Below are 25056 nucleotides of genomic sequence, written 5' to 3' on the forward strand. Positions count from 1 at the left end.
AATGCTTATTAGGCTTCTGGGAGTTATCACACCCCGTACAGAATAGCTGATTATATTGCAGTGTTCTAAACATACAAATAAGGACGAGTGGGGCTTCTTTTGTAGCAGGAACTCCTTTGCATATTAGGCCACACCTCCCTGATGTAGCCAATCCTCCAAGAGCTTACAGGGCTCTTCTTACAGGGCCTACTGTAAGCTCCATGAGGATTGGCTACATCAGGGAGGTGTGGCCTAATATGCAAAGGAGTTCCTGCTACAAAAAAAAGCCCTGAGGAGAGGAATAAGGAAGAGGAATGTTCTAGTGCTGGGGTGGGGAACAGTGGCTCTCCAGATGTTTTTTTGCCTACAACTCCAATCAGCCAAAGCCATTGGCCATGCTGGCTGGGGCTGATGGGAGTTGTAGGCAAAAAACATCTGGAGAGCCACTGTTCCCCACTCCTGTTCTAGTGAGTGATGAAGTCACAATCGATAAATACATTGGCCTGTGCATTGTTGACATCTAAATGGTGCAAAAGATGCAACCAAGGGCTCTTCCACATTCTTATTCTCAGCATTTGGGTGTCCATATTGCTTCACTTTATTTTTTTTTATTTTTGCATGTTTTGCTCTTTCTAGTGGTCAATTTGAGATTATATCTATCCATGTCCAGCATAAAAATCTGCCAGGAGATATGCTGAACGTACAGCGATGTGATAACAAATCAACCACTAGAGGGAGCAATAAAAAAGTAAAGGTAGTCCCCTGTGCAAGCACCAGTCGTTTCCGACTCTGGGGTGACGTTGCTTTCACAAAATTTTCACGGCAGACTTTTTACGGGGTGGTTTGCCATTGCCTTCCCCAGTCCTCTACACTTTCCCCCCAGCAAGCTTGGGACTCATTTTACTGACCTCGGAAGGATGGAAGGCTGAGTTAACCTTCAGCCAACTACCTGAACCCAACCTCCGCCGGGATCAAACTCAGGTCGTGAACAGAGAGTTCAGACTACAGTACTGCAGCTTTACCACTCTGTGCCACGGGGCTCTTAGAGGGAGCAATACACACGTGGAAAAGGGAAAAGATGCAGCAATAGGGACATGCGAGTACACAAATGAGAATGCAGAGGAGCCCTAAGACAGAAGGATCAATGGCGGCCAGCGGTCTGCAGCAGCCAAATAAAACAGGAGTCCAGTGACACTTTAAGGGAATTTATTCCAGCACAAGTTTTCACATTAGAGTTCACTTCATCAGATGCATTTTGATGGCAGGAACTCTGACTTTGCAAGTTTTTAAGGTACTACAGGAATCCTTTTTATTTCACAGGCAGTTAAACCACTTTATGCTGATATATGAGGAGTTTTATATATATATATATATATATATATATATATATATATATATATATGCCCTGCCCTAATGGGCTCAGGGTGGCTAACAAACAAATTACTTCAGTTACACTTCCAATGGTACCTGAAATATAACTATTGGGCAAATGTTCTGATCCTGCTGGTGATGGAACTAAAAATGAGACTGTTCACTTGTTATTGTCTATTGCACAGTCAGTGATAGCTTCACTTTGGATCTCTGAGATTAGTCCTTTTAGATCTTGGCAAAGCAAGTTATGGGACTATTTCGTTATGTATAAAATCTCGCCGTATGTGGAACCTGCTGTATTTGACCCTCAAGAATCTAAACTGAGTGCTTTTTGGTATCCAGTTATTAATTACCTCACTGAAAATGAGGTTATACCAAATAACTATATTTAGAAAAGCATGCTATATTTCTGATTACTATTATTTCGATTTACCTTTGATCTTTGTTTTTTTTTATTATTTACCTAATGCAAATAGTGATGTGTGCTAATCTTGTGATAGTACTTTATATATTCTGAGGTCTAATGGTACTTAATTATTTACTTTTAAGTTTGGAGATAATTTTGATGGATGTATTAATGGGTTTTATCCATTTTAATGTTGCCTATGCTATGTTTAGGGTTCTTAATTGTATCCTGTTCTTTATATTCAATAGAAATCTTTGATTATGGCAAAAAAAGCAACATAAAAGTTAAAAGACAAAATAGACAATAGACAATAAAACCAAGTTATACAATTTTACAATTCCTAAGAATCCAAGATGGGCGTTGATGTTACTATTATTTAGCACTACATTCATTTATGTTACTGGATGTTATTTAGCGCTCTGCAAAAACAATTGTATTGGAGTTGGTAAGATTGTCAGTGCTGTGGAATGATAGTTATCTCCCTTTAATGGCATAACAGTTGCAAATAAAAATACACAGAATATAAAAATTTAAACATTGGAGATAAAATCAAAATGAAACCGAGTTTACAGATGCACTCATACATGGTCAGATTTAAATTTAAGGATGTCTACTCAAACTGGCAGCGGCGCTCCAGGGTCTCAAGCTGAGGTTTCTCACACCTATTTGCCTGGACCCTTTTTTAGTTGGAGATGCCGGGGATTGAACCTGGGACCTTCTGCTTACCAGGCAGATGCTCTACCACTGAGCCACCATCCCTCCCAACATATGAAGCTGCCTTCTACTGAATCAGACCTTCAGTTCATCAAAGTCAGTCTTGTCTACTCAGACTGGCAGCGGCTCTCTGGGGTCTCCAGGTGAGATTTTTCATGCCTTTTTGCCTGGACCCTTTTTAATTAGAGATGCTGGGGATTGAACCTGGGACCTCCTGCTTACCAAGCAGATGCTCTGCCACTGAGCCACCGTCTCTCCCCTGCATTTAATAGCAGCATAGCAGCAAACTTTTTGCTAATATTATGGACAGAAGGGGGAGTTAATATTTCCCCATTCTCTATCGACGTAGCAAAAGGATGCTTCTCCCACCCATTACACGAACAATAATGGAATGTCAATCTGTCTTTATGGTTATAAATGAAGAGCAGAAGTTCGAATTTAGCTAAGCTCCCACTGCAAATAGCACTGGGGAGGTTGTCTGGAGATAACCCGGGCTAGTCCGGGCAATAAGGACCATTATGATGAGGACAGTTAGGATTCCTTTCATTTTTGGCCCTGGATCTCACACAACCACATTGAAGATGGCAGCCAATTTTGAGATTCCTAGTTTTACTTTTTGTTGGGAGTTATACCTGCCACAAAAGAGCCTCCTGTAGGCTCTTGGAGGATTGGCTACATCAGGGGTGTGTGGCCTAATATACAAAGGAGCTCCTGCTAGACTCAGAGCGGCTTACAATCTCCTATATCTTCTCCCTCCACAACAGACACCCTGTGAGGTGGGTGGGGCTGAGAGAGCTCTCACAGCAGCTGCCCTTTCAAGGACAACCTCTGCCAGAGCTATGGCTGACCCAAGGCCATTCCAGCAGCTGTTAGTGGAGGAGTGGGGAATTAAACTCGGTTCTCCCAGATAAGAGTCCACGCACTTAATCCCTACACCAAACTGGCTCTACCACTGAGCCACCATCTCTCCCCTAGATGGTACAGCAAAGCAGCCATATTAAGTCTCTCCACGTGATAATTGGTCACTAACATGTATAACTACGTAAGCTGATTGCCAAAGCATACTTACATGTTCTGAAACGAACAGGGCAATGTCTGGAAGAGCTACCATGCCTTTGGTTTTAATCTCGGGAAAGCGTTTATAACGGGCCACTAGGACACTGTAAAGGTTTGAGATGCTGCCCCCTGGAAAACATAACAAGAACAAGCCACGTTTCCACTTGGATGGTTATTCTCACTGAGAAGGAAGGGTCCCGTCAGCTACATCCAGCCCAGGGCAAAGGTTGCGGCCAGGGGTCATCTTGTAGAAAAATAGGTGGTGGAGCTCATTAACTAATTAGCATATGCCACCACCCCCCCCACCAAAAGCAACCCGATGCAAGAAAGGAGAGCCCTGGGCAAGCGAGGCCTGCTTGGGCTGGCTAGAGATCCAGCCAGTCCAAGCAGGCCTCACTCACCTGGGGCTCTCCTGGGCCGCCCCTCCCTCAGTCAAAAGGCCAGCAAGCCACCCGCCACCCAAAATCACATAAGAAGTGGAGAAGGGGTGTGTGGGCTTCTCTGGGGGGTTAATGAGGGCTGCTGGGGGCATGGCAAAGCCCCTGGTGGCTGGCTGCCTGCTCTCCTAATCCAGGGATTGTTATGCAGCTGCACCTACTATTCAATGGACAAGGTAGGTGGAGAGGAAGAGGGGGAACCCTCAGAAAAGGTTCATGGAGCTACTGAATCTGAGGCCTGGTTGCGACTACCTAGCAAAGGACACTTTCAGTGCAGCAGCTATTTCCAAGTCAGAAACTCATGTGTGTGTTGCAAAACACTGACCATGGTAGTTGCCAACTAGGGTTGCCAATCCCCAGGTGGAGGCAGGGGATCCCCCGGTTTAGAAGCCCTCCCCCTGTTTCAGGGTCGTGAGAAAGCGGGGGGGGGGGAGGGGAGGGAAATGTCTGCTGGGAACTCTGTTATTCCCTATGGAAATTTATTTCCATAGAAAATCATGACGAATTGATCCGTGAGTATCTGGGGCTCTGGGGGGGCTGCCTTTTGGAGTAGAGGCACAAGATTTTCAGTATAGCATCTAGTGCCTCTCCCCAAAATACCCCCCAAGTTTCAAAAAGATTGGACCAGGGGGTCCAATTCTATGAGCCCCAAAAGAAGGTGCCCCTATCCTTCATCATTTCCTATGGAAGGAAGGCATTGAAAAGGTGTGCCGTCCCTTTAAATGTGATGGCCAGAACTCCCTTTGGAGTTCAATTATGCTTGTCATAGCCTTGATCTTGGCTCCACCCCTAATGTCTCCTGGCTCCACCCCCAAAGTCCCCAGATATTTCTTGAACTTGGCAACCCTATTGCCAACCAATGTCAGAAAAACTGAAGAATCGACTGGGCACCAATTTCACATGAAAATCTCATTGTCCGACGACAGCTTTTTTGATGGGGCCTCAAAATGAAACCACAGTGCCTGAGCTATTGAAGCTTAATGGCCACTCAACTGTGTAATTTCACATCCTATATATTTCTTTCTCATCTAAAGCAGGGGTGTCAAACTCATTTGTTACAAGGGCTGGATCTGACATAAATGGGACTTTGTGCGGATGGGCCATGCATGTTATAAAATGTAATGTCAGGTAGTGGAGATATAAACTTTATAAAGGACACAGACAACTTAAAGATTGTAAAGATACAATTCAAAGCTATTTTTATTCAAAATACAAACACGCTTAAAACTCTTGCGATATTTTGATTAAAATGGAAAGGTGGGGTAATAGTGGGATTTGGCAATGCAATTTAAAAATAAAATATCAAGAAAAAGCAGGAGGACTACAGCGGAAACTGAAAAATATATACAATGTTCTGAGCCTAAGAAAACATGACATGGCTGGGCATTGCAAGCTTCTCTGCCCACCCCCAGGTTTACTCAGATTGGCAATGGCTCTCCAGTATAATATCCTCCTTTTGCTGTGGGGTCCCAGGTTAGGATACTTAGTCAGTAGGCACCAGTTCTCAGGTCCGTTTATTTGTTCTCACCCTTTATTTGCAAGGACACAACTCCAGGAAACATAAGCTTTAGCTGGCCATAGGAATGGTGAAACTGAGCTCCACTCCATTGAGAGACACTGTAGCATAAAAGTTGCAAGGAAAATATGGAATGGATTTTCCATTAAGGTCTCTAGACCCAGATAGACTATCTGAGCCCAGAGACGTTAATGGAAAATCCATTCCGCCTTTTCTTTGTGGCTTTCCAGCTTCCTGCTACAGCTGGCAAAGACAAGGCAGAAGGATGTGAGAACTTCAGCAGCCTCAGAGCTTCAAAAGGAGAAAGGAGGGAGAGAGGGGAGAAAAGAGCCATGGGTCTGAAAAAAATCCTGGGTGAGCCAGTTCTGGCCCATGGGCTGGACATTTGACACCCCTGATTTAGAGTTATACTCCGCTTTTCTCCCCAGTGGGACCCAAAGCAGCTTACAGCAGTATCCTTCCCTCCACTATTTCATCCTCATGGCTCTGAAATACGCTGTGCTGAAAGAGAATGTCTTCTAGCCCAAGGTCACCCAGCCAGCTTCCATGGCAGAGTGGGGATCTGAACCCTGCTCTCCCATCCCCGGGTCTTGTCAAGAATGCTTCTTGCCGTAAGCACAACCATTTTGAAACCGAGACAAACACTGTAGTTGGAACTCCCTGTAGAATGGAATTGCTATGTTTCGCTGCTTGCTAGCTTATCACTGTGTTACGTCTGTAACGTTATACAAGTAACTTTCTCACCGTAAGTATGTGGTACGGATTTGTGTTGAGGGCCACGGCTCGGAGACGTTTGCTTTGGAAGCAACTTGCTCGAACTGGTTATGATAACAATGAAGAGGGTAAAGGGGGATGCTTCATTGATAGAAGAGCCCCGTGGCGCAGAGTGTTAAAGCTGCAGTACTGCAGTCCTAAGCTCTGCTCACGGCCTGAGTTCGAACCCTGGCGGAAGCTGGGTTTTCAGATAGCCAGCTTGAGGTTGACTCAGCCTTCCATCCTTCCGAGGTCGGTAAAATGAGTCCCCAGCTTGCTGGGGGGAAAGCGTAGATGACTGGGGAAGGCAATGACAAACCACCCCGTAAAAAGTCTGCTGTGAAAACGTTGTGAAAGCAACGTCACCCCAGAGTCGGAAACGACTGGTGCTTGCACAGGGGACCTTTCCTTTCCTCATTGGTAGAGAACAAGACACCTAGTGTTTCAAACATGTAATGATCTGCATCCAAGGGTATAACTGTAATCCTGAGCCTGAGTGCTTCTTTTTGTAGCAGGAACTCCTTTGCGTATTAGGCCACACACCCCTGATGCAGCCAATCCTGCTGGAGCTCCAGTAGGCCCTGTACGAGGAGGCCTGTAAGCTCTTGGAGGATTGGCTACATCAGGGGTGTGTGGCCTAATATGCAAAGGAGTTCCTGGTGAAAAAAAAAGTCCTCCAAAGAACAACAAAAATTGTTTTTAAAAAGCATAGTGCAGTGGTTTAAGTTTTGGACCCGGATGGGGAAGTCCAGGTTTGAATCCCCACTTGTGCCATGAAAGCTTACTGGGTGACCTTGGGAGAGTCACAAACTCTCAGCCTCACCTACCTCACAGGGTTGTGGTGAGGATAAAGAGGAGGAGAGGAGAATAACGTAAACCACTTTGGGTCCACATCGATAGAATAAAAATCTTAATCTGGCCATCCACCTCTTTCACTTTTCGGAGTTTCTACAATTTCAAATTAAGGAGTCTGAGTTGGGCTAATACGTGCCAAAACTCACGAATGCAAAGAGTATATTCATATTAACATTCAGGTTTGAAGTGTCCACAATTAACCTGTATCGGTTCTAATATTCAAGCGAGGCTAATGAGGGTGAATAATAATTTGGATCCACTTACCAGGAGAGAATACACCATCTGCTTCGCTCTCTCCCCATCCAATAAGTTCATGCATCTTTTTAAGCAGGATCTCCTCCATCACAAGGAATACTGGAGCTATTTCGTACGTGAACCTAATAAGCATTCGAAAGACATCGACATATTGTAACCCCAAAGCGATTGATCGAAATAACTTGATAACGGAAATAAAAAACACAATATAGATTCCCACCGTAAACAATGAAGATGTATACTCAATTACAGGTTTCCGTATGCACAAACAGCATGAATGTAGCACAGCTATCCATCATGGTCCTTATTAGTGTTTAAGGTGCTACTAGACTCATGCCCTTTTCTACTGCTAAAGGTCAAGGTAGTCCCCTGTGCAAGCACCGGTCGTTTCCCACTCTGGGGTGACGTCACATCAGGATGTTTTCACGGCAGACTTGTTACAGGGTGGTTTGCCATTGCCTTTCCCAGTCATCAACACTTCCTCCCCAGAAAGCTGGGTACTCGTTTAACCGACTTCGGAAGGATGAAAGGCAGAGTCAACCTGGAACCGGCTACCTGAACCCAGCTTCCACCGGGATTGAACTCAAGTCATGAGCAGTTTGGACTGAAGTACTGCAGCTTTACCACTCTGCGCCACGGGGCTCCTTATTTTCTACTGCTACAGACAGACTGATTTCGCAAGAGGCTTGTTCCGGGTGGAGAGCCCTTTTGCTCCCGGGGCTTCTCTCTTTCGCACAAGTTGCCCTGGAGCTGCGAGTTGGCATGGCGCTCTTCTTCCGCGGCAAGCAGGATCCTCTTCCAAGTGGTTTCTCCTTGCTGCGGGAGAACAGCATGCCGACTCCCAGCTGAGGGGCAACTTGTGCGAAAACAGAGAGAAGCGGCAGGATCAAAAGGGCTCTCCGCTTGGAACAAGCCCTAGTGTGAAATCAGTCACAAACTAATATGGCTGCCCATCTTTACCCCCAGGATTAGAAGAAACGATCAACTTGAGAGATTGCTGGTATGTATGCGAATCCAAAATCTCCTCTCATGGCCAAAGACAGTGAGGAGCCCACATTTCTACCCATCGCCAAAAAAGAACGGTTTACAAATCCGAGCGCAAGGGACGAGGATGTTCTGCTAGGCCAGTTGGAATCCTCTTCTAGGAAGGCTTCTAAAACACTTTGAATCGTGAGCACACAGGATCCGGTAGGAGAGAGAAGGCGGCGTGCTACAGCCCCATCTCATCAGATCTTGCAAGATCAGCGGGATCAGGACTTCAACGGGAGGCCACCAAGGATGGGCTTGCAGAGGAAGGCAATGGCAAACAACCTCTGCTGCTCACTTCGTTTGGGGTCACCGAACTCCAGGTGGTGGCTGGAGATCACCTGGCTTTACAACGGATCTCCTGGCGACAGTTGGGCTGGAGAAAACGGCCGTTGACTGGATGGCATTATACTCTACTGCAGGGGTGGCCAAGGGTAGCTCTCCAGATGTTTTTTGCCTACAACGCCATGGCCATGCTGGCTGCGGCTGATGGGAGTTGTAGGCCAAAAACATCTGGAGAGCTACCTTGGCCACCCCTGCTCTACTGGGGTCACTCCCTTCCCCAAGCCCCGCCCTCCTCAGGCTCCACCCCCAAAATCCCCAGGTATTGAACTTGAAATCCTCTCGCTGGGGTTGCCACAAGTTGGTTGAAACTTAACAGCACTCACATATACAGGATCTGGTAGGCGAGCCCAGTATTGCAAGGGCAACATGGCAAGGTACTTAAATTACTACCAGGGCTCGTTTCATAGAAAAAAAGGAGCCAGAGCTCATTAGCAAAACTCATTTGCATATGCCACACACCCCTGACATCACCAGAAGGTGGACTAAATGACATCAGCTCAGCATCTACCGTAAAAGGCTTCTTGAATCAGAATGGTCATCATGAAACCTTACTCCCCATCAGACTTTTTAAATTACTTTCTCCTATGTGGCCACAGTGGCATGAGGAAGGTTTCCATCTGTCTGCTTTATAGAAGAAGAAGAAAAGGAGGAGGAGGAGGAGGAGAAGAAGAAGAAGAAAAAGAAGAAAAAGAAGAAAAAGAGGAAGAGGAAAAAAAGGAGAAGTAGAAGAAGAGGAGGAGAAGAAGTAGAAGAAGAAGAGAAGGGGGAGGAGAAAGAGGAGAAGTAGAAGAAGAGGAGGAGAAGAAGAGGAGGAGAAGGACAAGAAGAGGAGGAGGAGGAGGAGAAGAAGAAGAAATTGGATTTATACCCCACCCTCCACTCCGAATCTCAGAGTGGCTCACAATCTCCTTTATCTTCCTCCTCCAAAACATACATCCCATGAGGTGGGTTGGGCTGAGAGAGCTCTCACAGCAGCTGCCCTTTCAGGGACAACTCTGCAAGAGTTATGGCTGACCCAAGGCCATTCCAGCAGGTGCAAGTGGGGAATCAATCCCAGTTCTCCCTGATAAGAGTCCACGCACTTAACCACTACACCAAACTGGCTCTCACATTATACATTTTGGTTATTTTCCCTTTTTTGTGGGGGAAAATATTAGAAAGTTCAGCAAAATTCTCACAGGGGGGTTGAACAATGAAGTATTTTGGGGGGAGTGGGGGTGGGGGTAAGAAAGAAAGAGCGCAATACAATTTAGAGGTTCCGGAGCTCTGCTCCTGTGAGCTCCTGCCCAAAATGAGGCCTGCTTGTTACTATACCTACACACTCCAAAACTCACAAATAGCCTCATATAATTTGAACTCCATATAGTTTAGCTTGTCTTTAGAGTTCAAGCAGTTCATCTAATCTATACACCTCTGTGAAATTCAGGTAATTTCTTTTCTGGGGGCTAAGGTCAGGATTGCAAAAGGAAGCCTCAAAGAATACGTTCGGCTATTGAGAAAATTCAGGCGTGGGAACGAATAGCTTCTGTTGAACAACACCCAGTGAGCAACAGAATGGGAAGGGGGGGAAACCCTTCTCCTGCTTCCTAATGTCAGACGCATGAATCAGCAGCTTGCCACAGACAGCTTTGTGCCAAAAACACAACTGTTCATCGGGCACATCAATAAACAAAGATCACGGTGCAGCACAGTTCCCCAGGAAATGCACAATGAGAGCCTAACCCAAAGGCTGTTTCATTCGTCTCCTCTTTCCTTTGATCAAAAGCCTCTTTTGATCGTGTTGCACCTTAACCAAATACTTTTTGTCCTTTGATCCTTTCCTAGGGCACAGCTGTAGTGACATTCAGTGTGCAGCAATATTAATGAGCAATTAGCGTATCAAAGTTTGGGTTCTCAGTTAAGGAGAGAAGCTATGGAGTCTCCCACAGTTCGCCATTCTGCCCCCCCCCCAAAGCAAACCCCCAACTTGTTGCCCACTAGAGAGTCAATTTAGAACATAAGAGAAGCCATGTTGGATCAGGCCAGTGGCCCCTCCAGTCCAACACTCTGTGTCACAGAAGAACATAAGAGGAGCCATGTTGGATCAGGCCAATGGCCCATCCAGTCCAACACTCTGTGTCACAGAAGAACATAAGAGGAGCCATGTTGGATCAGGCCAATGGCCCATCCAGTCCAACACTCTGTGTCACATAAGAACATAAGAGAAGCCATGTTGGATCAGGCCAGTGGCCCATCCAGTCCAACACTCTGTGTCACATAAGAACATAAGAGAAGCCATGTTGGATCAGGCCAATAGCCCATCCAGTCCAACACTCTGTGTCACAGAAGAACATAAGAGAAGCCATGTTGGATCAGGCCAGTGGCCCATCCAGTCCAACACTCTGTGTCACAGAAGAACATAAGAGGAGCCATGTTGGATCAGGCCAATGGCCCATCCAGTCCAACACTCTGTGTCACATAAGAACATAAGAGAAGCCATGTTGGATCAGGCCAGTGGCCCATCCAGTCCAACACTCTGTGTCACATAAGAACATAAGAGAAGCCATGTTGGATCAGGCCAATAGCCCATCCAGTCCAACACTCTGTGTCACAGAAGAACATAAGAGAAGCCATGTTGGATCAGGCCAATGGCCCATCCAGTCCAACACTCTCTGTCACATAAGAACATAAGGGAAGCCATGTTGGATCAGGCCATTGGCCCATCCAGTCCAACACTCTGTGTCACATAAGAACATAAGGGAAGCTATGTTGGATCAGGCCAGTGGCCCATCCAGTCCAACACTCTGTGTCACATAAGAACAGAAGGGAAGCCATGTTGGATCAGGCCAGTGGCCCCTCCAGTCCAACACTCTGTGTCACAGAAGAACATAAGAGAAGCCATGTTGGATCAGGCCAATGGCCCCTCCAGTCCAACACTCTGTGTCACAGAAGAACATAAGAGAAGCCATGTTGGATCAGGCCAATGGCCCCTCCAGTCCAACACTCTGTGTCACAGAAGAACATAAGTGAAGCCATGTTGGATCAGGCCAGTGGCCCCTCCAGTCCAACACTCTGTGTCACAGAAGAACATAAGAGAAGCCATGTTGGATCAGGCCAGTGGCCCCTCCAGTCCAACACTCTGTGTCACAGAAGAACATAAGTGAAGCCATGTTGGATCAGGCCAATGGCCCCTCCAGTCCAACACTCTGTGTCACAGAAGAACATAAGAGAAGCCATGTTGGATCAGGCCAGTGGCCCCTCCAGTCCAACACTCTGTGTCACAGAAGAACATAAGAGAAGCCATGTTGGATCAGGCCAATGGCCCCTCCAGTCCAACACTCTGTGTCACAGAAGAACATAAGAGAAGCCATGTTGGATCAGGCCAATGGCCCCTCCAGTCCAACACTCTGTGTCACAGAAGAACATAAGTGAAGCCATGTTGGATCAGGCCAATGGCCCCTCCAGTCCAACACTCTGTGTCACAGAAGAACATAAGTGAAGCCATGTTGGATCAGGCCAGTGGCCCCTCCAGTCCAACACTCTGGCACACAGGGGCCAAAAAAATTATACACACACACACACACACACATATATATATATATACACTGTGGCAAATAGCCACTGATGGACCGCTGCTCCATATTTTTATCTAACCCCCTCTTGAAGGTGGCTATGCTTGTAGCTGCCACCACCTCCTGTGGCAGTGAATTCCACATGTTAATCACACCCTTTGGGTGAAGAAGTACTTCCTTTTATCTGTTTTAACCTGACTGCTCAGCAATTTCATCGAATGCCCACGAGTTCTTGTATTGTGAGAAAGGGAGAAAAGTACTTCTTTCTCTACTTTCTCCATCCCATGCATTATCTTGTAAACCTCTATCATGTCACCCCGCAGTCGACGTTTCTCCAAGCTAAAGAGCCCCAAGCGTTTTAACCTTTCTTCATAGGGAACGTGTTCCAAACCTTTAATCATTCTAGTTGCCCTTTTCTGCACTTTTTCCAATGCTATAATATCCTTTTTGAGGTGCGGTGACCAGAACTGCACACAGTATTCCAAATGAGACCGCACCATCGATTTATACAGGGGCATTATGATACTGGCTGATTTGTTTTCAGTTCCCTTCCTAATAATTCCCAGCATGGCATTGGCCTTTTTTATTGCAATCGCACACTGTCTTGACATTTTCTGTGAGTTATGTACCACGACCCCAAGATCTCTCTCTTGGTCAGTCTCTTCCAGTTCACAACCCATCAACTTGTATTTGTATCTGGGATTCTTGGCCCCAATGTGCATTACTTTGCACTTGGCCACATTGAACCGCATCTGCCACGTTGACGCCCACTCACCCAGCCTCAACAGATCCCTTTGGAGTGCCTCACAATCCTCTCTGGTTCTCACCACCCTGAACAATTTAGTGTCATCTGCAAACTTGGCCACTTCACTGCTCACTCCCAAATCCAAATCATTTATGAACAAGTTAAAGAGCATGGGACCCAGTACTGAGCCCTGCGGCACTCCACCTCTTACTGTCCTCCACTGCGAAGACTGCCCATTTATACTCACTCTCTGCTTCCTATTAATTAGCCAGCTTTTGATCCACAAGAGGACCTGTCCTTTTACTCCATGACTCTCGAGCTTTCTAAGGAGCCTTTGATGAGGAACTTTATCAAAAGCTTTCTGGAAGTCAAGGTAAACAATATCTATTGGGTCTCCTTTGTCCTCATGTTTGTTCACCCCCTCAAAGAAATGTAACAGGTTAGTGAGGCAAGATCTTCCCTTACAGAACCCTTACTAATTTGTTGCAGCAATTAGAGCAGGGGGGTCAAACATGCGGTCCAGGGGCCGAATCAGGCCCCCAGAAGGCTCCTATCAGGCCCCCGAGCAACTGGCTGTCATCTGCTTCCTTCTCCCTGTCTTTTGCTTCCTTTTGCATAACAGCTTGCCTTGCAAGGCTTGTTCAATTGCACAGTAGAGCCACTGAACCAAGCCTTTCTTCCTTCTATTGGCTGAGGCTCCTCCCTCCCCCAGTCCCCTGGGGAAGGAAGGAAAGCCAGAGCTTCCTTTGCCCAGTTCCCTGGATCCCATGGGAGAAATACAAAGAAAGCACCTTTAAGACCAACGAGTGCTAACATTTTAAGCATGTTTTTAAGTTTTAAAAATCTATACATTTAATTTGTTTGTGACCTTTATAAAGTTTATATGAGTGAGCGGTTCAGTGGAACAGGCTTCCTCAGGATGTGGTGGGCTCTCCTTCCTTGGAAGTTTATAAACAGAGGCTAGCAATGAAGATACTGTGAATTTAGGGGAAGGTATTTGTGAGTTTCCTCCATTGTGCAGGGGGTTGGACTAGATGACCCTGGCGGTCCTTTCCAACTCTATGATTCTATATCTCTGCTGCCTCCTCTTAAAGAGGCACACACATGGCCTAGCCGACATGCTCCGGCCCGACAAGGTCTCACTTATGTCAGATCCGGCCCTCATAACAAATGAGTTCAACACCCCGGGGTTAGTGTGTCGCACCACAACCTGGGAGCGCTGGATTCCTTTCACGGCTCTACCATGGAAGCTCGCTGGCCAGTCACAAACGCTCAGCCTGACCCACTGCCGAGGACTTTTGCAGGGATAGAATGGAGGAGAGAAGGATGCGAGCTTCTTTGGGTACCCATTGGGAGGAAAGGTGGGTAAAAATGAAATAAATGCAAAAATACATGAATAAAGGGATGTACTGGGGCCAGGGCTTTGGCCCGAATGGCCCAGGCTAGCTCAATGTCATCCGCTCTTGGAAGCCAAGCAAGGTCAGATGTCCTTAGATGGGATGGGAGACCACCAAGGAAGTCCAGGGCCCTACACAGAAGCAAGCCATGGCGACCATTTCTGAATGTCTCCTGCCTTGGAAACCTATGGGGTCTATGGGGACGTGATGGCACTTTTCTCCACCATCACTGGGGCCAGTGTTTGATAACCCTGAGCAAGCAAGGGCTTAGGGGTTCACCAAAGGTGAGCTGCTAACCCATGATGGTTGGGTGGCTGTTGCCAAACCCGGTTTTGGAACTCCCTCGAACTTCAGAAGCAACGTCTGGAATCGGGACTATCATCTGAAACCACAGTTTCAAGTTCTGCTGGGCTGCGCTTCTTAGGTTTCCCATTCTACCACCACTGGGGTGGAGTTTCCCCTGATTTCAGGACCTCCAACCTGCCGCCACAGAACCATCTGGCAGGGGAAGCACTGCCCTCAAAGAGGGCTGGGACACCTGACGTACTCAGAGAGATGACATCATCAGGAAGCAACGTCATTATGCTGGGCATGTCATGTGGGGAATGTTCTATCATTTTGGGGGGAAAACTCTATGATGACCATAGAGTTCCCCCCAAAAAATTCTAGTGTTCCCACACAACATGCCTAGTGAAATGATGTTACTTCAAGACAAGGGTCATTTTGTAGGAAAACAGGTGGTGGAGCTCATTAGCATATGCCACCGCCACTGTTCCCTCTAAGCTAGCTCACAGATTTTTAGCCTTCAGCTCACACATTTTTGTCTTAGCTCAGGAAAAACGGCCCCAGAGCACAATAATTTCTGTAGTAGCTCACAACTTTAATATCAGTAGCTCACAAAGTAGAATTTTTGCTCATAAGACTCTGCAGCATAGAGGGAACTTTGGCCACCACCACCCCAGCCAAAAGCAACCCGATGCAAGAAAAAAGACCCCCAGGTGAGTGAGCCATGCCTAGGCGTGCTAGAGATCCAGCCAGCCCAAGCAGGCCTCGCTCACCTGGGGCTCTCCTTAGCTGTCCCCCTCCCCACAGTCAAAAAGCCAGCAAGCCACCAGCCACCCACAATCACCTTGGTGGGGTAGGGCGGGATATAAATCAAATAAAATGAAATGAAAATGAAACATCAGAAGTGGAGAAGGGGTGTGTGGGCTTCTCCGAGGGTTCATGAGGGCTGCTGGGGGCATGGCAAAGCCCCTGGTGGCTGGCTGGCTGCCCGCTCTCCTAATCCAGGGACGGTTATGCAGCTGCACCTCCTATTCAATGGCCAAGTAGGTGGGGAGGAAGAGGGGAAACCCTCAGAAAGGTTCAGGAGCTGCGCTCCTGTGAGCTGCTGCTGAATCTGAGGCCTGCTTCTAAATGATGTCATTGCGGGCATGTGCTTCGTGGGCGTGCAGAAGACTCCCAAGGAAAGGTCCTGAACTCCCTGCCAGCAGCCAGGTAAGATCGGGCAACCCTAGCTCTTCTTAGAATCTGGGCCTCTGTTTTAGTGAGTACAAATCGCTCTTGTGACCTATACTCAGAATCGAACGGCTGAACCCTACCATTTTTTTCCCATTGGCAGAACAGGGCTGAAAGGTGCCCTCGGGCCACAGAAAAGCTCCGCTGGGGGATCATGGGACTTTGCTGGGCCACAGCCATCTGGCACGAGAGCTCAGGCCTTGAATTCAGCAGCCCCTGAACCTCCCTGAGGGTTCCCCCTCCTCCTCCCCACCTACCTTGTCCACTGAATAGTAGGTGCAGCTGGATGAGGAGAGCGGGCAGCCAGCCAGCCACTAGGAGCTTTGCCATGCCCCCAGCAGCCCTCATTAACCCCTGGAGAAGCCTGCGCCACCCTTTCTCCACTTCTTATGTGATTTTGGGTGGTGGGTGGCTTGCTGGTCTTTTGACTTCCAGGGCGGGGAGCGGCCCAGGAGAGCCCCAGATGAGTGAGGCCTGCTTGGGCTGGCTGGATCTCTAGCCAGCCCAAGGAGGCTTCGTTCACCCGGGGCTCTCCTTTCTTGCATCAGGTTGGTTTTAGCTGGGGGGGGGGCATATACTAATTAGTTATGCTAATGAGCTCCGCCACCTATTTTTCTACAAAACAATCCCTGCAAGAACTGAAATGAGGTGGCAAATTTGGTAAAATGAGTAAAAGAGATGGCTGGGATGGTCCCAAAGGTTGCAGCTCCAGTGATTCGTTTTGAATTTTTAACAGAGCGATTCATTCTCTTTATTTATTAATGCAAAACTACCGACTCTCCTCACGGTTTAGAGTGCACTCGAATTGCTTGCCTGCTCTCTGTCCCCATTCTTCTGGCAGTAGGGAAGCAAGAGGATTTCTGCTCTCTTTCTCAGGTGAATGTTCTCAGAAATGAGTCAGAAACAGAGCAGGTGAAACCAGGACAAGCCCTCAACTCCTCTCTCCGAGTAAGTCAAATCTAGCAAGAACAGCTAACTTTTTGACCAACATTTTCCAAGCGGCAAAATGAGGCACAGTCCCAAGAGGGTGTTGGAATGGATGCCACCATTTCAGCAGAAGAAAATCTCCCCCTAGTTTATGTTTAAAAGATTCTACGAAGAGAGCATTGCACAGAAGGATATAGGTCAAGCGAAAAGCTTTCGCCCTGACGTTCTATGTTTTTATTTAAAAACTTGCAGTGACTTTTTTCCTCATACAGGGGAAATAACTAAAAATGGCAACCCTATTGCAATATGAAGTGTCACCATTCATTATACCACCTCAGTTACCTCATCTTTCTGCAGAGAGCCAGTTTGGTGTAGTGGTTACATGCAGGGACTCTTATCTGGCAGAACCGGGTTTGATTCCCCACTCCTGCACTTGCAGCTGCTGGAATGGCCTTCGGTCAGCCATAGCTCTGGCAGAGGTTGTCCTTGAAAGGGCAGCTGCTGTGAGAGCCCTCTCAGCCCCACCCACCTCACAGGGTGTCTGTTGTGGGGGAGGAAGATAAAGGAGATTGTAAGCCGCTCTGAGTCTCTGATTCAGAGAGAAGTGCGGGGTATAAATCTGCAATTCTTCTTCTTCATGTGCAGGTGAGGCCTTTTCTAATCCTAGTAAATGTAATAGCCTCCCCAGGGCCAGCATGTGGGAGAAGGCCAAGTAGGCAGCCACCTAGGGTGCCACCTGGCCTACGGGGTGCTGCCAGGTGCCCCATTCCCACGCCCAGCCTGCATGTGCTGCCCGATGCCTCACCACCCTTTCTGCCATGAGGCCACACAGCTTTGCTCCGAGGCTGCCTTCCATTGCGGGGAAGGCAGCCTCGGAGCAAGGCAGAAGTGTCATAATGCCCCTTCCGCCTGCCCAAATCTCAAGGGGAGCACAACACCACCGCCTCACTCTGAGGCTGCCTTCCCTTGCAGGGAAGACAGCCTCAGAGTGAGGCCGCGCCACCTCTTTTGTCCGCCTGGGTCCTATGGATTGGAGCCATATGGATGCTAAAAGAGTTTTTCCTGAAAATTTGGGAAAGTCCTTGGTTTGCAGAAAAATCTTTTTAAAAAAAAAAAAAACAGCGGAGGTTAAATTCCCCTCCCAGTAAAACAGCATTCTGTCTGCACGAGTGCGGAAAACACATCTATCTGGGCAGTTGGAGGGGACCAGGAGCTGTGCTGGATCTCCAGGTATTTTCCAACACCCAAGCCACCGTTGAGTCTGCCTGGTCCTCTCCCTGGCACTGCCTTGACAGCATAGGTGCAGTAGCCATCAAGTTCTAAGGCTGCTAAGGTCCAGGTTTCCTGGAGCAATATAACCTCATAGTTATGGCAGGGAAAAAAGGGATATCTGGGGAACAAGATAAGCATCTAGACCAGCCAGCTACATTCCAAGAGAGGATGCTGATAATGTTCTTCGGTTTTCAGTCATCTGTCATGATTTTCTCTAACTTGCCCTTGGAGTCAAACACTACACATCCACTTATGGGTATGTGTGCGGAAGAACCTTGTTCACCTATTGGGAGAGGCTGGAATGCTACATCCTCTTGATGCAAAGTTTTTTAAGTTGTTTTCTTGCATCTGTCTGGCAGCTGGAGGGGACTGCTGTGATGGAAGCTGCGCCAGGTATCCAGGTATTTTCCAACACAGACCTGGCAACGCTAATATGAAGTGAGATAGGTTGAAATCACTAGAGGGTTTTTTCCCCCCAGGGACAATGTTTGCAGGCTTTGAAGTTGAGCTCCTCTTATGCAGTGCATCATTGAGGAATATTTAATCGTATTTGGATACGTGACCTTTAAAATCAAAGATTCTGCAAAGGAAAAATTCCACTGTGAAAAATCAGCGTCTTTCGTTCTAAAAGCTTTTGAGCATGGAACATCTGGTCTTTGATGTAGTCCAAATTTAGTCAATAAGAGCTGTCTTTGTTCCAAACCCATTACCGGACATTCAAGACAGCAGAAAATGATTCCAGTTGTTGGAATTTTCCATAAAAACTCAGCGCAGACATAATTGTTGCTCATATTTGAAGTTATCAACAGACTCCCCATTGACCCTGGTTGACTGGCATTCTACACACTCTTTCCCATTCAGCCTTAGTGGATGTTTATGCAATCCTTGCTCTGTTAACTCCTTGTTCCGCAGGGCTTTTTTTTGTAGCAGGAACCCTTTGCATATTAGGTCACATGCTGCTGATGTAGCCAATCCTCCAAGAACTTACAGCAGGCCCTGCAATGAGAGCCCTGTAAGCTCTTGGAGGATTGGCTACATCAGCAGCGTGTGGCCTAATATGCAAAGGAGTTCCTGGCCGATTTCGCATGAGGTTTGTTCCGGGTGGAGAGCTCTGTTGCTCCCGGGGCTTCTCTCTGCTTTCGCCCAAGTTGCCCCGGAGCTGTGAGTCGGCCCGGCATTCTTCCGCAGCGAGCAAGATAATCTTCCAAGCGGTTTCGGCTTGCCACGGGAGGATGGTATACCAGCTTGCAGCTCTGGGGCAACTTGTGCGAAAATGGAGAGAAGCGCCAGGATCAAAAGGGCTCTCCACTCGGAACGAGCTCTAGCGAGAAATCAGTACCTGCTACCCCCCAAAAAAGCCCTGTTGTTCTGTTCAATGAGGGTTTTTTGGCTGTTTATGCAAACAGCAGCAAGAAGCAGAAAGAGATGTGTTTGGGCTACAAACAATTTGATCACTTACAATTACAATATTAAGGAGTAGCACTGCACACCTCCGTATTACTACACTCACAGGCAATACTCCCTCTAAGCTGTGGAGTCTTGTGAGCAAAAATGCTACTTCGTGGGCTACCGGCCTTACGATTGTGAGGTACTGCATAAATTAGTTTGCTCTGGGGCCATTTTAAGACAAAAATGTGTGAGCCGGAGGCTAAAGAACTGCATTTTAATGCAGGTCAATGGTCTTAAAGGTAAAGGTAGTCCCCTGTGCAAGCACCAGTCGTTTCCGACTCTGGGGTGACGTTGCATCATGACGTTTTCACGGCAGACTTTTTACGGGGTGGTTTGCCATTGCCTTCCCCAGTCATCTACTCTTTCCCCCCAGCAAGCTGGGGACTCCTTTGACCGACCTTGGAAGGTTGGAAGGCTGAGACAACCTTGAGTTGGCTACCTGAACCCAGCTTCCGCCGAGATCGAACTCAGGTTGTGAGCAGAGAGTTCAGACTGCAATGCTGCAGCTTTACCACTCTGTGCCGCGGGGCTGCTTTTTAATGGTCTTAAACTGGATGAACTTTTTCAGTGTAATACATGAACATTTCCATTTGTTTTCTGCCAATGTTGCCAACAAATGAAGTCAATGGTCTTAGAAGGCTGCAACTCTGTTTAAGATTGTGCTATTAATCTCCAAAAGTTTACAGTGCTTTTTTTTAAAAAAAAAATTAAAATGGAGACGATAGATGAGTTTTATTTTTTTTTAATTTAAATTTTATTAAAACTTTTGTCTGCCAAAACCAGAACAACCAACAACAAACATTAAATAAAGCCTATACTGCATAATTACATCAAGAGAACAAAAACCAGTTATCTTCATGCACCACCATGCCACAGGACAAAATAGCTCACAATGTTAAGACATACAATTAATAAATCATAATATTCCAGATAAAATACCGGAGAAATGGGATTGGATTGTGAAAGTTTTATCGTGGAGCGAGATGGACAAATTAACAAGAACTTTAAGAGACTATGATCTGGATGCGTTTAAAAAGGAGTAGAAGAAATTTAGAGGATATATAGAGAAAGAGTGGAATGTAAAAAGACATTGGACAATTTTTTAACAAGAATATGGGAAAAGAAAGATATTGAATTTTGATTGGTTAAGGGTACCTTTATAACTGAATTTAAGTATATAACCTCGGCGGGAGTCTAGTAACGGAGGGAGAGGGGATTGGAAAATATCATATGGGTTAGAGATAGTAATGATATAACTAGATATTGTTACCATATGTTATCAATAAAATTGTTTAAAACTACGATAAATCATAATATTCACATATTTAAGTGGAATTTTACCAAAATTAGAATCCTTATTATTTATATATTCTAAAAAGACAAACCATTTTTCAATAAACCAGTCACCTGCTTTGGGATTGTCTTGCAGTACAATACTGGTAGCTAATTTATCTTGGATCAAAATATCCCAAACTTTGTTAAACCAACAATTTAAAGTAGGAACTTTAGAATCTTTCCAGCAACTGGCTAAATCTATTTTCCCTGCCAATGGAAGTAAAGCAATTAAATGAGTTTTAATTTTAACAGTTAAGAATTAACCTACTTTTTAAAATATCTCTAGGGCTTTTCTTCCATGAAAATAAAAAAATATATACTCCATTTTTTGAGTCTCACCAGCATTCCCCTTTCTGCTCATAAAAAAATTAAAATGCAATTTGGTTTGCTGTTAATGGAAACAACCTTTTATTTTAAAAATTGATTTAAAATACATACATGTTGGTATTTGCCGTAGCTGTCAGCCATTCCCCCGCAAGTCCTATAATGTCGAGGCCGCTCGAGAGTTGGTTGAAATATCGAGGATGTCCTTTTAAAAGAATTTTTAAAAACCCTCCGTTACAGATAAATTTGGGAAGATTTTTGTTGTTGTTAAAGAAATGCATTGATGTTCAACAGTTTGGACAACTAAAAAGTATCATTCACCAAGGAAAGGGGCGGAGAGAATTACTGATTTAATCCAGGGATGGATGTGTGGACATTGTTTGCACATCTGCCATTCAGCACCCTTGGAAGCAGCACAATCAAGAATGAAAGCCAAGGGAGAAAGAAGAAGAAGAAGAAGAGGATAAGAACATAAGAACATAAGAGAAGCCATGTTAGATCAGGCCAATGGCCCATCCAATCCAACATTCTGTGTCACACAGCGGCCAAATATATATATATATATATATATATATATATACACACACACACACACACACACACACTGTGGCTAATAGCCACTGATGGACCTCTGCTCCATATTTTTATCTAACCCCTTCTTGAAGGTGGCTATGCTTGTGGATGCCACCACCTCCTGTGGCAGTGAATTCCACATGTTAATCACCCTTTGGGTGAAGAAGTACTTCCTTTTATCCGTTTTAACCTGTCTGCTCAGCAATTTCATCGAATGCCCACGAGTTCTTGTATTGTGAGAAAGGGAGAAAAGGGCTTCTTTCTCTACTTTCTCCATCCCATGCATTATCTTGTAAACTTCTATCATGTCACCCCTCAGTTGACGTTTCTCCAAGCTAAAGAGCCCTAAGCGTTTCAACCTTTCTTCATAGGGAAGGTGTTCCAGCCCTTTAATCATTTTAGTTGCCCTTTTCTGAACTTTCTCCAATGCTATAATATCCTTTTTGAGGTGCGGCGACCAGAACTGCACACAGTACTCCAAATGAGACCGCACCATCGATTTATACAGAGGCATTATGATACTGGCTGATTTGTTTTCAATTCCCTTCCTAATAATTCCCAGCATGGCGTTGGCCTTTTTTATTGCAAACGCCTCTGCGTTTTATTGCAGAGGCCTCTCTGAGATGATGATGTTGGATTTATATCCCTCCTGACAGGGCTCCTCTGCATATTAGGCCACGCCCCCTGAGCTCAATCCTTCTGGAGCTCACAGTAAGCCCTGTACTAAAAGCCCTCTAAGCTCTTGGAGGATTGGCTACATCAGGGGAACATGGCCTAATGTGCAAAGGAGCTCCTGCTAGAATAAGAGCCCTGCCGCCCAATACTCTGAATCTCAGAGTCTCAGAAGGGCTTACAATCTCCTATATCTTCTCTCCCCACAACAGACACCCTGTTAGGTAGGTGGGGCTGAGAGGGCTCTTACAGCAGCTGCCCTTTCAAGGACAACTCCTACGAGAGCTATGGCTGACCCAAGACCATTCCAGCAGCTGCAAGTGGAGGAGCAGAGAATCAAACCCCGTTCTCCCAGATAGGGAGACTGCTAGCTTAACTCGTTATTGGCTAAAGTCTGATTTGCAAGGCTTTTTAACAGGGATGAACTGGCCATTTACCTTACAGGGAAATTTCCTTGTGGGCCACTGGGGGCAAGGCGAGTGAAGCCCCAGGGGAACCACAGAGGCAGCTTGACTTGGGACTCCCCACAGTGCCAATGATTGGTGTCAGCTCACCTGATGCGTCCTCCTGCCCTGCTGCCAGTTGGCAAAGGAGGTAGTGGGTGAACCATTCTAGCAGGAGCTCCTTTGCATATTAGGCCACACACCCCTGATGTAGCCAATCCTCCAAGAACATACAAAAAAGAGCCTCGTAAGCTCTTGGAGGATTGGCTGCATCAGGGGGTGTGGCCTAGCATGCAAAGGAGCTCCTGCTAGAATTCCACTCCTGGGTGAACCAATACCCGTTTGTCGTCACCAGTGCTGGTTCCAGGGTTTTTGTTTTTTTTGGGGGGGGGGGGGCAGAGAAAACCCAAGTATTTCTCTCTCTCTCTGCCCACCACATTGGCCACACAATCAGAACTGAAGTTCCTACACTTAAATTACACATACATGGGTAGGGACGGTGGCTCAGTGGTCGAGCATCTGCTTGGGAAGCAGAAGGTCCCAGGTTCAATCCCCGGCATCTCCAAAAAAGGGCCCAGGCAAATTGGTTTGAAAACCCTCAGCTTGAGACCCTGGAGAGCAGGGGAGGGACAGTGGCTCAGTGGTAGAGCATCTGCTTGGTAAGCTGAAGGTCCCAGGTTCAATCCCCGGCATCTCCAAAAAAGGGTCCAGGCAAATAGGTGTGAAAAACCTCAGCTTGAGACCTAGGAGAGCCGCAGCCAGTCTGAGTAGACAAGACTGACTTTGATGGACCCCTGAGGGTCTGATTCAGTAGAAGGCAGCTTCATATGTACATATGAACAGGGCTTTTTTGTAGCAGGAGTTCCTTTGCATATTAGGCCATACACCCCTGATGTAGCCAAACCTCCAAGAGCTTACAGTAGGCCCTGTACTAAGAGCCCTGTAAGTTCTTGGAGAATTGGGTACTCCTTCTATCTGGGATGGTCGTCCTCTTCCACTGAGCACGCAGCTTCAGGAGGGACGCTACATAAGAGGGGTGTGGTCTAATAAGCAAAGGAGTTCCTGGCGTTAGAAAAGCCCCGCCTTACACTGAATGAGACCACTGATGCATCTACTCAGGTGAATATGGCTCAGAGCAATGTCACAAAATATGTGTGCTCTCTGACAAGGCAGGCACGTGCCCCAAAGGTGTAGCTGTATCTGTCTGTTGCAAAAACAAAGCAAGCATCCCCACACATACACACAACAACATGACACTTGAAAGAACCACATATATTTGTTTCTGGGCATTTCTAACCTCTCTGGAGGTTCAGATCCTAAACACTGCTTCTGCTTGCACAGTGGAGAGTTTTAAGCACTTTTGGCTTATGCAAGAAGCAGAATCCAGTGTGAGCAGAAAGTGCCTAGCACTTGGGGATGCCAGCTTCCAGGTGAGGCCTGGTGATCCCATGGAATTACAGCTCATCTCTAGACTACAGAGATCAGTTCCTCTGCAGCAGGGGTCCCCAACCCCCGGGCCGCGGATCGGTACTGGTCCGCGGCCTGTTAGCAACCAGGCTGCACAGCCCCACTGCCCCGCCGTCCCCTCCTCCTGCCTCCGTTTGCACAAGTTTAAGGCCAGGTGAAGAGGTGGTCGACCCCCCCCTCCCACCAATCAGCTGATCGGCAAGGGAAACCGCTGCAGCAGCAGCATGAGCGACCTGCTGAAAAAGCAGCGGCACCCTTGCCTCCTCCCCACTTCTTTCCAAAGCCCAGGAAGAAAGTGGGGAGAAGGCAAAGACGGCACTGCTTTTTCAGCGGGTCGCTCATGCTGCTGCTGCGATTTCCCCTGCCGATCAGCTGATTGGTGGGGGGTCAGCCTTTAAAAAGCCGGGAAGGTGTTTCACCGCCCCTTCCCTGGCCTTAAACTTGTGTAAACAGAGGCAGGAGGAGGAGGTGCCCGGGGGGGGGGAGGAGGCGGTGACGTGAGGGGGCCGGAGGGAGGCCAAATTTGGTGCTCCCACCCTGCCGGCCCTGGGGCCACGGTGGTCAGGCCAGCCCTGGGGCTGGTCCCTGGGGCCAAATATGGTTGGGGGCCACTGCTCTGGAAAAAATGGATGCTTTGGAGCAGAGGTGGCCAAACTTGCTTAACAAAAGA

General features: G+C 46.9%; 1 protein-coding gene across 2 annotated transcripts in view; it reads right to left on the reverse strand.

The window, feature by feature from the left end:
• The window catches only part of LOC132575485 (glutamate decarboxylase 1-like), a 50040-nt gene that overhangs the window by 21681 nt on the left and 3303 nt on the right, over positions 1-25056 (reverse strand). For both annotated transcript variants that reach the window (XM_060244286.1, XM_060244287.1), the window contains exons 3-5: positions 21346-21436; positions 7352-7464; positions 3540-3655 (exon numbers count right to left, since the gene is read on the reverse strand). In XM_060244286.1, coding sequence (XP_060100269.1) covers positions 3540-3655; positions 7352-7464; positions 21346-21436 — 320 coding nt within the window. The remainder of the gene's footprint in view (positions 1-3539; positions 3656-7351; positions 7465-21345; positions 21437-25056) is intronic.

Source organism: Heteronotia binoei, chromosome 7 (assembly GCF_032191835.1).
Source record: "Heteronotia binoei isolate CCM8104 ecotype False Entrance Well chromosome 7, APGP_CSIRO_Hbin_v1, whole genome shotgun sequence".
Classification (NCBI taxonomy): domain Eukaryota; kingdom Metazoa; phylum Chordata; class Lepidosauria; order Squamata; family Gekkonidae; genus Heteronotia; species Heteronotia binoei.